Source organism: Trematomus bernacchii, unplaced genomic scaffold (assembly GCF_902827165.1).
Source record: "Trematomus bernacchii unplaced genomic scaffold, fTreBer1.1, whole genome shotgun sequence".
Lineage (NCBI taxonomy): Eukaryota > Metazoa > Chordata > Actinopteri > Perciformes > Nototheniidae > Trematomus > Trematomus bernacchii.
Genome location: NW_022987689.1, coordinates 16,859,522 through 16,872,691, shown reverse-complemented (window position 1 = coordinate 16,872,691; position 13,170 = coordinate 16,859,522). Strand labels below are relative to the sequence as shown.

The 13,170-nt window shown below is 42.3% G+C and overlaps 1 protein-coding gene across 1 annotated transcript; it reads right to left on the bottom strand.

The window, feature by feature from the left end:
- Positions 1-4,120: 4,120 nt before the first annotated feature.
- atp1b3a (ATPase Na+/K+ transporting subunit beta 3a) lies at positions 4,121-10,886 on the bottom strand. Its single transcript, XM_034138265.1, has 7 exons — positions 10,601-10,886; positions 9,467-9,595; positions 9,091-9,189; positions 8,425-8,618; positions 8,221-8,271; positions 7,622-7,708; positions 4,121-5,589 (listed from the first exon to the last, which is right to left on the bottom strand). Exons 1-7 carry the CDS (start codon positions 10,713-10,715, stop codon positions 5,422-5,424), a joined length of 843 nt encoding a protein of 280 aa, XP_033994156.1. The 5' UTR covers positions 10,716-10,886; the 3' UTR covers positions 4,121-5,421.
- Positions 10,887-13,170: the final 2,284 nt, after the last annotated feature.

The following is a 13,170-nucleotide window of genomic DNA, read 5'->3' as shown; positions in this document are numbered from 1 at the left end:
CTAAAACACTGTGACACTTCAGGGTCGAGGTGCATCCATAAGGAAATCAACAGAAAAATAAACGCCAACTATTTTGATAATCGATAGTTGCAGCCCTGCTTCAGAGCGTTTTATTTAGTTTGAGACGAGTGTGAATCACTCAGACTAGAATGATCCTGAAAAAGACTCGTCATTGAGCTGAGTAGAGACTCGGGTTAGAGAGAAAAGAAAATCCTTGTAAGTCTTGTTTTACTTGTCTCAGGGTAACTATTTTTAAATGTCCAGATCTCAAACTGTGTTGAGTTTTTAAAGCTATTGTTATTAAGATTTAAAAAATATATATATGATACATGTTCTTGTAAATATATATATGAGAGGAGTTGATACTATAGGAGTGTGACATGTAAAGCAGAAATGTCTTTCAATCCTGCATCATTTGAATACATTAAAATATATGTCTTTTAAATTGTTTGTCTGTGATTTTTTTCTACAAATTGTTGGTTTCAGCCATCTGAATTTACTTACAGTTTCCGAGAAGAAATTCCCAAATGTTTCCTACATGTTCTCAGGGCTTTATATAAGCAGAAAGAGTTTCTGAGGGCTCTGAAGTAAAACCTAAAAATATCAGCATGCATTAATCCCCTCTCAGGATTCTGATCACAGCCAGCCCCGTCCTGTAGGCGGCCGCAAATTGGAGAGTTCACTTATTAGCTGATAAGGCGATAACCTGTGTTATCCTTGTGCCTTCTTTGCTTAAATCAGCTTCAAATCCGAAAGCCGAGTGACGCTCTGAGCAAATCTCACACTGTAAAAACTGAAACCATCCATCCGCTCATCTTCTCCCGCTTATCCGTGGTCAGGTCGCGGAGGTAGCAGTTCCAGCAGAGAGCCCCAAACGTTCCTTTCCCTGGCCTCATCAACCAGCTCTGACTGGGGGATCCCAAGGCGCTCCCAGGCCAGCGAAGAGACGTTGACTTTAATTAAATGTATTGTGTCAACTAATTTCACATAACTATTTGGTTAGCTGAAAGCAATACTTTTAAGTTGAACCTAATATTTTTTTTTTCTTTAAACTTAATAGTATTGCTTTCAACTAACCTAATATAGTTAGCTTTTTCTCTTTGGAAAATCTTCCATGTAGGTTTTCATGTAGAATGTTGGTGTATTAGTGCAGCATTAACATAGTAATACAACAATTAATAAACACTGACGTTTTATTTGGAGCTTCGGCCGGAGAATTCACAAGACATGTGCTGAGCCACGAGTTGACACAGCGGCGGGCCAAACCAATTCTGAAGATCTCTACCCCAGACCCATGTATTTCAAGGTTCAAGGTTCAAGGTTCTTTATTGTCAATCTGACATAGCTACAGAGTAATTATGCAGTTGAAAATCTTATGTCACAGGCTTCTCCAACAATGCAACATAATAACATAACATAATAACAATAAGAGCATGAGCAATACAAAAATAATAATAGTTATAAAAATGAAATAAAGTTATGATGTGGAATAGTGCAGTATGAGTCTATATACAAGTTATTGGAATGATATATATATATTAGGTATTAGATACATACTACTGAGTAGCAGTTGAATGTTTGATGTTGTTTCAACAGTTCAATTTTTTAACAGTCTCACTGCCCGCGGGAAGAAACTGTCTCCGAATCTTCTTGTCCTTGCCAGGATGCTGCGGTAACGTCTGCCAGACGGCAACAGAAAGAACAGTTTGTGGCTGGGGTGATGGGGGTCTTTGATAATCCGTAGTGATTTCTTCCTGAGCCGCTGGGAGTAAAGGTCCTCCATGGATGGCAGCTCCGTCCTGGTGATGTGCTGTGCAGTTTTCACCACCCTCTGTAAAGCCTTACGATCGAGGTCGGTGCAGCTGCCGTACCAGGCCGTCATGCTGCCAGTCAGGATACTCTCTATCGTGCACCTGTAGAAGTTGCAGAGTATCCTGGGATCCATTTTGAACCTCCTCAACCTGCGGAGGAAGAAGAGCCGCTGTCGAGCTTTCTTGGTGATGGTGGTGGGGTGAAGAGACCATGTCAGGTCCTCAGTGATGTGGACCCCAAGGAACCTGAAGCTTTTGACTCTCTCCACCGTAGTCCCATTGATGGCGATGGGGGCGTGTCCCTCTCCCTGCTGCTTCCTGTAGTCCACAATCAGCTCCTTTGTTTTGCTGATGTTGAGATGATTTAGCTGGTTCTGAGAGAAGAATCAACATGCTGCATAACAAGATAAAACCATAACACCTCAATCAGCTGACGCCAACAGGCAGGAACAGGGAGACAGAACACTGAGAGCACAGCAGCCAAGGTCGCAGGCCTGTGCTCACTGAGGGCAGTACAAACTGATCAACTGGACCAAAGTTATGGGCCTAGGAAAATATTTCCCCAACAATACATATCTTGCGTTATTTACAAGAAACTAAAAATACAATAGGACTATGAAGTTTCAACATGTTTGGCAGCTTCACAGAATTACAGAATATGTAAAGTCATAAATATAGAAAGAACACAATTGCAATAAGAAAAAAAAACATATAAATACAAAAATAAAAATGGAATTTTAAATACAAAATAGAAGAAGCATAAAAAGAATATGAAAATGACTGTGCAATAGAATATCAACAATATACCAATATAAAGCTGTGCAGATTTACAAGAGGCAGGTTTTGTGCAGAAATGTGCAAGATTTGAGCAAGGATAGCGCAAAACAATATTTAATGTACAGATATATATTCCCAAAGATGTACATTAATGCAACACACATGGACTTGTATGCATCTTAATATAACGTGTAGTTTAGTGTAGAAGTTCGGTGGATTAACAATAATTGGAAACATTAACACATAATACACAGATACACTCCAACATTTACCCCTTTATTTTGGTATTGGTATTTCCCTTTAGCACCACTTGTGTTGCAGCTCAAGGACAAGGAGAGATGAAGAGGGCCTAAGATGGATTCATGCTGCAGCTAAACCTCCAGAGATGATCTCTCGTGACTGCTGCTGCTGACACTGAAGGACAAACCGCTGCCCCCCCGCAGCCCTGAGCGGGGGGGATGGAGGTGCTCTGGAATCATGGCCAACAGCTGTGATCACACCTCTCTTCATACTGACCTGATGTGTTCTGACAACACAGCCAACACAGGTGCAACACTCACAGATGAGGCTATAGTCAATGCATCAGTGAACAACTAAATAAGAGATATATGAAGAGGACCTTCTTAAATGTTTATATTACACTTAATATTATAAGATCTTTATTGATCATTTCTTTATTTTTTTTATTGTCACAAAAAACAATTTCCCCCCAAGATTATTAAAGTTTTTCAGATTTTGATTCTCAAAATCCGCTCTTACAAGTCCTGCATTCAAAATCAAAAATGACAAAAGTATTATTATCATATTCAAGCTAACGGACCATGATAGATTAATATATATGTTCTTATGGTGTTATAATTATAAAAGCGTTATGTGTTCACCAAATGTCTAATACATCATCATTTATTACTTGATTCTATTTTTTGATTGATTATCTATATCTGCAAATTAACGTTTTAAAATAAATGTACACTAAAAAAACGAAACAATGACTTTAATTAAATGACTTATGTCAACAGGTTCAACATAACTGTATTAAGTGGAGTTAAAGTTGTTAGTTACATAAAATGGATATGATCAATTAAGTTAAAGTTCCTCAACATTTTACTAACTGAGTAAATGTACATTCCACCATCGTGTGCGAGGAAAATCAATCTCAGCTTCTGGGATCTTTTCCCAGTGGCTCACATGATATTGTGGACAGTGTCAGGTTTACTTACAGTGTGTGGATTTGATAAATATTGATCTGTGTGATGAGGGGAAACCACAAGCTGCAGAAAGCCTCAGCCCCCCCCCAACACACACACACACACACACACACACACACACACACACACACACACACACACACACACACACACACACACACACACACACACACACACACACACACACACACACACACACACACACACACACACACACACACACACACACGTTTAAATATGGAAATGAGGTATTATCTACGGATAACTTTAGGTACATCTAGGACATAAAGTAAAATAAATACAAAAAATACACAGGAGAAAATATATTTTTCTTCAAAATCACTTTTATTCCACAATTTATTTGATCAGGTCTTAAGGCACCCTGCAGAGATGTTACAAGATGGTCTTTCAAATGAGGGTTCCTTTTAAGACTGTGTAAACATAGCTTTGAATAAGATAATTTCCTGTAAATCTTTGCTTAAATTATTTCTTTACAGTGCACAGACATTGTGTTTTGTGACAAAAATACAGTGTGAAGTAAATATGGTAGATAGTGTGTGTATATATATATACATTGAAGAGTAATAGATTGGCAGACAATCAGATCAACAGGCTGAAAAAACTGACGAACAATCGTTGAGACCCAGATAGATATACAGTACATAGTTACAGTTTTTATTTTGCGACTTTTTCTAGTTTTTTTACACTGTACTCTCTCGGTGTGTGTGTGTGTGTGTCGCCTCAGCCACCATCACTGCGCAGCACCAGGCTAAGGTGGAGCGAGACAGCTTCTCCCGGAGGGCCCGCCCACATGTTGGCTATTGCAGTGGAGAGGTGAGTAAACAGGAAGACGGGCAGACAGACAGACAGACAGACAGACAGACAGACAGACAGACAGACAGACAGACAGACAGACAGACAGACAGACAGACATGCAGACAGACGGACAGACAGCACGAGACGGGGTCGCGGCCACGCAGGCCTCGACACGAAGAACTATCTATAATTCCCTAAATATGATAAGGATTACAATGTATTTATATGTAGAAAGGGACTTTGTAATTGGCATTTCATATACAGGGATACAGTGGCTATACTTGATTATCAAGGTACGTTTCCTATGACGTCTTTGTGATGCGATGAAGTGATGTTCTACTTTCTCAATTACACTATACAGAAAGGTACGAATCTTCCAGCGACAATGCGCTCATTCATACAGATTGGAATGAGGTATGAGCAGAAAAAACAAAACAAAAAAAGTTGTATCAGCAATTACACAACAGCTCCAAGTAGCTTGGTTGAAATGGCTATACGTTTTCTAATCACATCAATACTAACAATTAAAACATATTAAAAGGGGTGAGGAATGCGCAGTGCAACAGGTGAATGAGATGATGGGGTCAGGAAGCAGAGCCTGTGTCTGACCTTTGGGGAGATCGTGAAGGAAAGAAGGGTCAGAATGTCAGCAAAGCGACATTCAATATCTGCATCTAACCTATCTACAACAAACTGTTGGGCCACGTCCCAAAAATGCCGTCTTTGTGACGTTTTTGACACGTTTTTGTTATCTTTATTTTTCAAATCCTGGGCAGCCTCTGCGTGGGTTTCTCGTCCTTTTACTCCACCTACGCCTCCACCTTGATCCGGAAGGTGACACGGCCCAGGAACTTATCCCTCTCGTCGTTGTTACGGAGGTCGGAGCCCTCCACCTTGCACTCAATCGCCAGTTCCTTGTTGTAGTCCTCCTTGGTGAGCAGCAGCTTCACGGCCACCAGGGGCTGAACGTAGGTCTCCTGCGTGAGGAAAGAGACAGTCTACTGAAGTAGTGCGGTAATCAAGGCCGGTTCTAACCAATTTGCTGCCCTAGGCGAGATTTTTAGCTGGCAAAAGATTTTATCTCAGTGGGTTTGAGACCCACTGAGATAACTTAGACTAAAGTTAACTATCTAAAACACTCAGAGAGTCCTTTACCTCACTGAGCCTCTCAGTCTGACAGGAGAGCTCTCCTCCACCTTGTTGTAGAAACATCTTCTTATATCCGTTAGCGCAGCTAGCACCAGATGCTAGTAATAACAACAAGCCAAGCCCCGGTACCGGTGCGCCCTCTCTCTCCCTCGCTCGCTCGGACGCTCGCTCGCACTTTGGCTGTGAGCTGCGGGCGCCTGATAAGCCAACATCCCCCACTTTCATCACTTACAGCGCCCATCGTACATGGCAAATGAAAAGTGTAACCGGGGTGAAAAGGGTGTTTTTACATTGACTTAATTATGAATGTTGTTACATCAAGGACGAAAATTAGGATGAGCACCAACGGTCAAAATAAATGTTTCCCTCCCAGAGCTGCCAGCGCAGCGCCCCCCCAGATCTGGCGACCTAGGCGACCGCACTGAAACACACCGCAAAGACTTCAGCCGACGGCCAAGTTGCACGTACGAACTGCGAATGCGTGAGTGGCAATAACCCTCCTTACCAGCAGGCGGCGGTAGTGTGTATTCGTCATTCAAAAGAGGCAACAACCGGAAGACAGACTGCGTGATACACCGAGAGAGAAGAACAGACTGCGTGATATAAACAAACAACAAATAGCGTGTGCGTTCCATTTTCACTCTACAGCGAGAAGCTCATGGGGCTTTCCCGAACCTGTGTCGAGAGCTGGAGTTCAATGAAATCTCAGATTTGCCTTCTTAATAGTTTGTTTGGGTCCCTCACTTCCGTTTCGCTTCTCATGCACTGATTCGCTAATCAGAGTGATTTCAACATGTCGAATCGGCGGCGGAAGGTGTCGGCGCAGCCGAAAAGACACAATGGTGCACGACGGTGCAGTACACACCAATCTGAGTAGGGCGACACGACGCTCATCGACGGCCCGACATCTATCGAAGTTAAATCCATTTCTCACTTATTCTGACAATGTACTTAACCCAATAAAAGGACCCAATAAAAGGAGTTGTTAAATAATAGTGAAGTCACGTTGTAATAACAATAACTCTCTCTCGTTCAGATTAATATTGTCTGTTTTTTTAGTTTTCTTTTTCTGCTTTGCCAAACGCCACTGTGTCAAGTGTCCTATTTGGGTTGCCGTATGTAGTTGTCCAATATGGCGGACCATCTCGCACATGCACAATGCGGATTGGGTAGGGATGCGGATCGGGTAGTGACAGCCACTATGATAAATTGCTGAAGTCCGCCACACTTCCTGGGGCTTGCTATCATGGATGTATAATAAGAACTGGATACAGCGTGGGAGGCGGGGTCTCGTTCTTTCCTATGAGAGCTGCTCATTGGCACATGAGGACAAAATGGCCCAACTTTTGAGAGAGCGAAACGTCATGCCTGGCTGTCAGAGCAGAAGAACCCGTATGTGCACTCACAGAGCATGCGCCCCTTAAGCCCCGCCCCCCGAGATCCCACTCTCGGCTCACGTAGAATGAATGGAGAAAGAAAATAAATCTAGATTCGGCTTTTAGTGCATTTTACAACTTTAAGGACCGAATGATTCTGATAAGGGCTATAAAATAGTTCATACTGGGTAGTTTATTTAGATTAAAAAAAAATATCCGCTGATTTACAGACGTCTCTTTCCCAATGTTAGTCAATGGGGAAAAGTCTTTCTAGGCCCAGTGACGTCACGGACTGATACGGAAATTGTAGTACCGCCGTTTGGACACAACGAATGTATTCCTCAGAGTCCGGAGCACTTCCTGGGGGCTTGCTTGCATAGACGCTATCCTTCAAAGACGGCCGTGCTGCCCCATTATTCACTCCCATTCCCTATAAAACATCCATGTGTTAGCGGTGAGGATCTGACTGATGATGAATACTTACATGGGCTTTCTTTCCGTAGTAGGGGAAATACATCTTATCAATGATGCCTTCACGGGGGAAATACTGCATTTGAATGGGTTCGTCTTTCTGCACAGAAGAACATGTGTTAGTCAATGTGAATGCGACATGAAATGCAACTTATCATGTCAAATTAAAAGCAAATGACATGTATTTCCAAGTTTACGAGACAAGACGTGGAAAAAAGCAAAAGCGATGGCCTTCTGTTTGTTAGTGAGGAGATTTAAATGAAACATGTTCTGCGTTAATCTGCAAAAAAAATTTGCTGCGCCTTTTAGATTAAAATGACTTGAGAATGGCACTAGGATGGGTTTAGAGAGGCACCTGCGTAATGACTTGTTACATCATCTAAAATGTGTTAACTCCCCTGCTGGCCTTATCCTCATAATTTACATATTATCTTACCCTAAGGCCGTCAGTGACAGCATGCAGAAAGAAACGGACAAAAAACAGACAAAAAGAAGGAAAACAAGAAAGATCAACAGAAAGAACATATCGACATGGTCTTCTTAAATAAAAAGAATGAAAACAGAAATACACATATACAACATGTAGAGAAACATGTGGAGGAAGACATTTACTTTGACTGCGCAGGCGATGTAGGGATCCCCACGAGGCTTCAGTCCGATGATCTATGAAGCGTAACATGAGAGGTTGAGACAAAATTAGACATGATCGTTTATTCAGCAGGCGAGATGGAGATGGGAGCTGTGGGAGGGAATAAACGGTTAGCAGAGAGATGCAATTTGTATGTTTTTAAAGCAATTTTCTGTGATTTGTTTTACCCTATTCAATTTAAGCAGGATGCACGGTTTCCCCTCAGAATATCCGAAGTTGGTGTCGGAGAGGCCGGAGCACAGACTCAGGAAGCCCCTCTTGAAGCGGCACGCTTTCTTCTCCATGTCCTCGGCGGTGTCCTGCAGGAAGTACTCTCCTCGAGTGCACTCCTCATTCTTCTCCTGCTCGGTATCATTATAACCTGAGAGAGACGTGAGCGGAGACATATTCAGGGGAAGGGAAAGAATGATTGGAAAAACCCTAACCATAACCCTGTTTTATTTTAAAGTGATTAATACATGTCAGAGCTTGAATACACTAAATAGCTAGGGAAAATAAACCGGTAATTCTACTCTGAAATGCATTCAATCCGAACCCTTATTCCCCCTTCTCATATCTCTGTGTTTATCATGACTTACCTCATTTACACCAATGTTAGTACTGATGAAATAAAAGTGTTGGGACCATTTAGGATCAGTTTTAGAGGATTTGGTTAGTATCAGGTGTTTTTAGGCTTGTAAATTATTCTGAAATCTTTCCAATTCTAGATGTGTTGGTAATACATACTTGAACTACTTTCTTTTGAGTGTCTCGGCTCCTATTCTAAAGATTTGGATAGCTCAACTGTTTGCAAATAAAATGAATTGCATTGTACCAGGGAGAAGTGCACTTACTCAGCAGGAAGGATTCCAGCTTCTGGACATACGGGGCGTACTTTAATGGTTCAGATTTATTGTAGATAATATCCAGTGTATTTGGTTGAATCGCCAACCCTGCAACATCAGAGTAAAATAAACATAGAGTCAGACACACTGGAGAAACAAACACCATCATCCGAGTCTCCGGTTACAGAAAGCCTTCTCTGATCGAAACAGACTCCACTGCTGACAGGTACACACTTGAAAACAGATCAATACAAAAAGCAGCTGTAATGTAGCACATTATTGTGACAGCATCTCATTGGTGCGAGTATGAATATTGGATGTCTCGCAGAGCAATGCAGCCAGATAGCTAAAGAGCCATCCTATTTGTTTGTTTGGAAACACAGACCTGGGAAGGGAACGCGGTCTTGGTACTTGGGCACGTTGTCGTCCAGAGTCATCAGCATCACCCACATGGTCAGCGCGAACATCCCGGCCAGGAAGGCGTAGAACACCAGGTAGAAGAGCAGGATGAGGGCTGGAGGAAGTTGAGAGGAATGGAATAAAAAAGGAGACATAATGAGTGGAAGAGACAGAGGGTCATGTATAATTCACTTCAAGCTTTAACTCAAATCTGATTCACCTCATGAAGGAAACAGAGCACGATCCCTTTGAGAGGAACCATTTTGGATCAAGGGGGGGAAATACTATGATGCTAGGAGGCCTTTTTTCACTTAAAACGCACTTTATGTAGGGATGACGCTGCAGTGCTGGGAGCCTCATATATGAGCAGCATGCGGGGGGGAGGAGAGGAGCCCCAGTTGTGGAAACATCTGACTCAAAATGGTTCACCACCATCCAGCCTCGCACAGCACGGATGCCCTCTAACAGGGACAAACAGAAGAGAAAAAAAAGGATGGACCCCTCTGCTTCCTGCTGTACATCCCCCCTTCTTCTCATTCCTCTCCAACAGTATCCCACAATGCACCTGCCTGGTGCGTGAAAGGAAGAGAAAGAGGAGAGAGGGAATCCCATTTGACCTTGACAGGCATGCTAATGTGGGCGGCCATGCAACTGCAATGGAGCATCTCACTGCACAGCAGCACAGGGGCCCAGGCTGCCTGACGGCCTATCAGAGGGGGTGGGGGGGTGCTGTGTTACTACCTCACAGTGGAATCATTACATAAATCTATGGATACAGCCTTGGAATGCTGCTCCTCACATGTGACAGCTGGGCTCCTCATCATCCAATCATGATGAATATTAATGTGAGGAAAATCTGATCACCTGGTTATTTGTTGCGCACACACCTAAAAGCATCATACATCTTCACAGGCTTCTCCTCTACACCTTCATGCACGCCTGTGATGGCTAATCCAACATCTAATTTGGAATATTTTTTAAATTCATCCATGCACAGGAGGATAGAGCAGGTTATTTAGCCTCTCCAAAACGCGCACATCTTTCATGTGATTGTGCAGAGGTTATTGTTTAAGCCCCGTGAATGTCACACTAATTGCGCTCTGTGCATCGGGAGCCTTACCCCAGCTGGTGGCCGTGCGACCCATAAACTCCCCGGTCCTCGGGTTGTAGAAGGAGTCCTTCCAGGTGGTCGCATTCTCCTGTTTCGCCACCACTTTATCCTCGGTGCTCGCCATGGTGGTGGTTTGTGTTTGTGCTGTTTTGGTCCAAAGAATGCGCGGTGTTTCTCCACCAAAAAATGCAGAAAAAAGGGGGTAGCAGGCGATGTGACGGGGAGAAGAAGCCGGCGAGGCGGCGGTGAGTGAGAGTGGGCGGTGAGGAGAGAGAGGAAGAGAGGAACAGAGGGAGAGAGGGGAGGAAAAAGAAATCTGTGACGTGCACAGCTGATGCAGTGCGAGCAGATGGATGGACATTGGTTAATGACGGGGAGACGCACGGTGCGCACCGTTACGCGCACATCTTATTAATAGAGCGCACGATATCTTTCTTATCATTAATTATATTGTAATGGCGTTAAACAAGGCCGCTTTATACTTACAGGGGTCCTGCAGCAAGATTTTTTTTTTTTTTTAAGAGAAACCAAAATATGTTAGTGCCATTGTGGAAAAGATACTTCTAAATAATGTTATACACAAACCAGGATGTCATATCATCTATAATATCACACTAATATGTCATGACGTATTCACCAAACCAGTATAGGCCTACATTTGAATATTTTGGTCACATTTAGGTTTTTATTTGATTTATTATTGAGACGATATGGATTCTATCGTTGAATATTATTGATATAAAAGCTATGGTATCATAATGATATGATATGGGATCCTGGTTTATCACAGCTCGTAGGCCTACTGGTGTTACACATTGAGTCACCAAACCAATAACCAATCGTGGAGTGTATTTCCTCAGCAATGGATGCAATTCACTTCACAGAAAGCACAGGTTTACACACACACACCAATATGTATTTACAAGTACATAAATGCCAGTGATCAGCACATTTGCAGCCCATGAGGATGCTATTTGTGACAGACTGCTTGAGCATAGATATTTGGAGCATTTGCCAACCCTTGTTGCTATGGCAATGGAGCACCACTGAAACTAGAATGTGTGAGCGAGAGAGAAAGAGAGAGAGAGAACATGACTGATCGGAAACAGATGTGTCACAGATAACAGAAGATGTATTCATTGTGACTAAAGCAAGGATTCCATGTTTTATTCCTAGTATTTTAATATGTAGTAAATGAGCTTCCCTGTGTTCTATCCAAGTGTCTCGTGCCAACGTCTGACATGAATGAGCTGAGAGGCTCAGTGGGGGGGGGGGGGGGGAGGCTGAGACACTGAAAGAAGAGGGAAAAAAGGGGACAAGAGCTTAACTTCCAACCCTGACACTCCAGCGAACAGTCCCAGTGTGTAACAGCGAGTGAGGGGAGAGGAGGGGAGTTACATAATGACCCCTGATGCAGGGTTCAGCTCCTATGGGGGAGGGGGACTGGAGTAGTGGTCGCAGTGCATCCAGATCCTGCTGTCAGATTGAATTTGTTGTAAGGCAGGGTCCACCACAACTCATACAATGCGGCACAATACCAGCACACACACACATTCCCATTTTCCTGATTAGTGTGAGAGCAGGCAGCACTGATTCATGGGCCAGTCCTGTCCGTCTCACTTACTCTGGCACATTTCTCTCTGAAGGCATCCCACTGCAAGCCAGGCCCACTGTTAACACACAAAAAGGAGTGAGAAAGCTGAGATTGACAGCTAGAGTAGAGGAAGTGTTCAGGCTTGGGGAGTAACGGATTACATGTAACGAGATTACACTGAAAAAACGGAACCGTTAACTTTAATTAAATGCATTATGTCAACAGATTTCACATAACTGTATTAGGTTGGTTGAAAGCAATATTATTAAGTTAAATTAACACATATAAGGTTCAATTTATGACATAATACATTTCAATAAAGTCAACATTTTTCAGTGTGTAACGAGATTACGTAATCAGGATACAAAAAAAGGTAACTGAATTCGATTACAGTTACAATTTTTTTTTAAAGTATTACTATTGCATTGAAATAAATAGAGATAACCAGCAGGATTAGTGTTACAATACATTTTGAATTGTATTTATGGATTATATTTCGGCTACTTTAATTCTTCTTTATTTTAAATACATTTCTTTTTTTAATGCAGTAGGTGGACACCAGATTTGTAAAACAAGAATACAGTGTATGCTTTTGATTAATGTATTACGCTTAAACAATATTTGTAATCTATTACTGTTACTACATTGTTTATATAAAATATCTTGGTTTCTTCTTTTCTAAGGTTATATTTTTACACACACTTAAGTAAAAAAACAAACACTTATTGTTATTCCTTTCTCTTGGTTGTATTTGCATTTAGAATAGGTTACTGATTATATTAGTTGATATGTAGTTATCGTAACGGATTACATTTTTGAAATAACCCTCACAGTGTTTGGGGGGGGGGGAATACTGTATGTTGCACAAAACTTTGGCTCTTCCTCTGAGGGGGACAGGCGCACAATCCTCCCTTTGTTTTGTAGGAAACCCCCTTTCTGTGCACTCAATTAGCGCCCCCTTCACCATACCAGCACCATGAGCAGG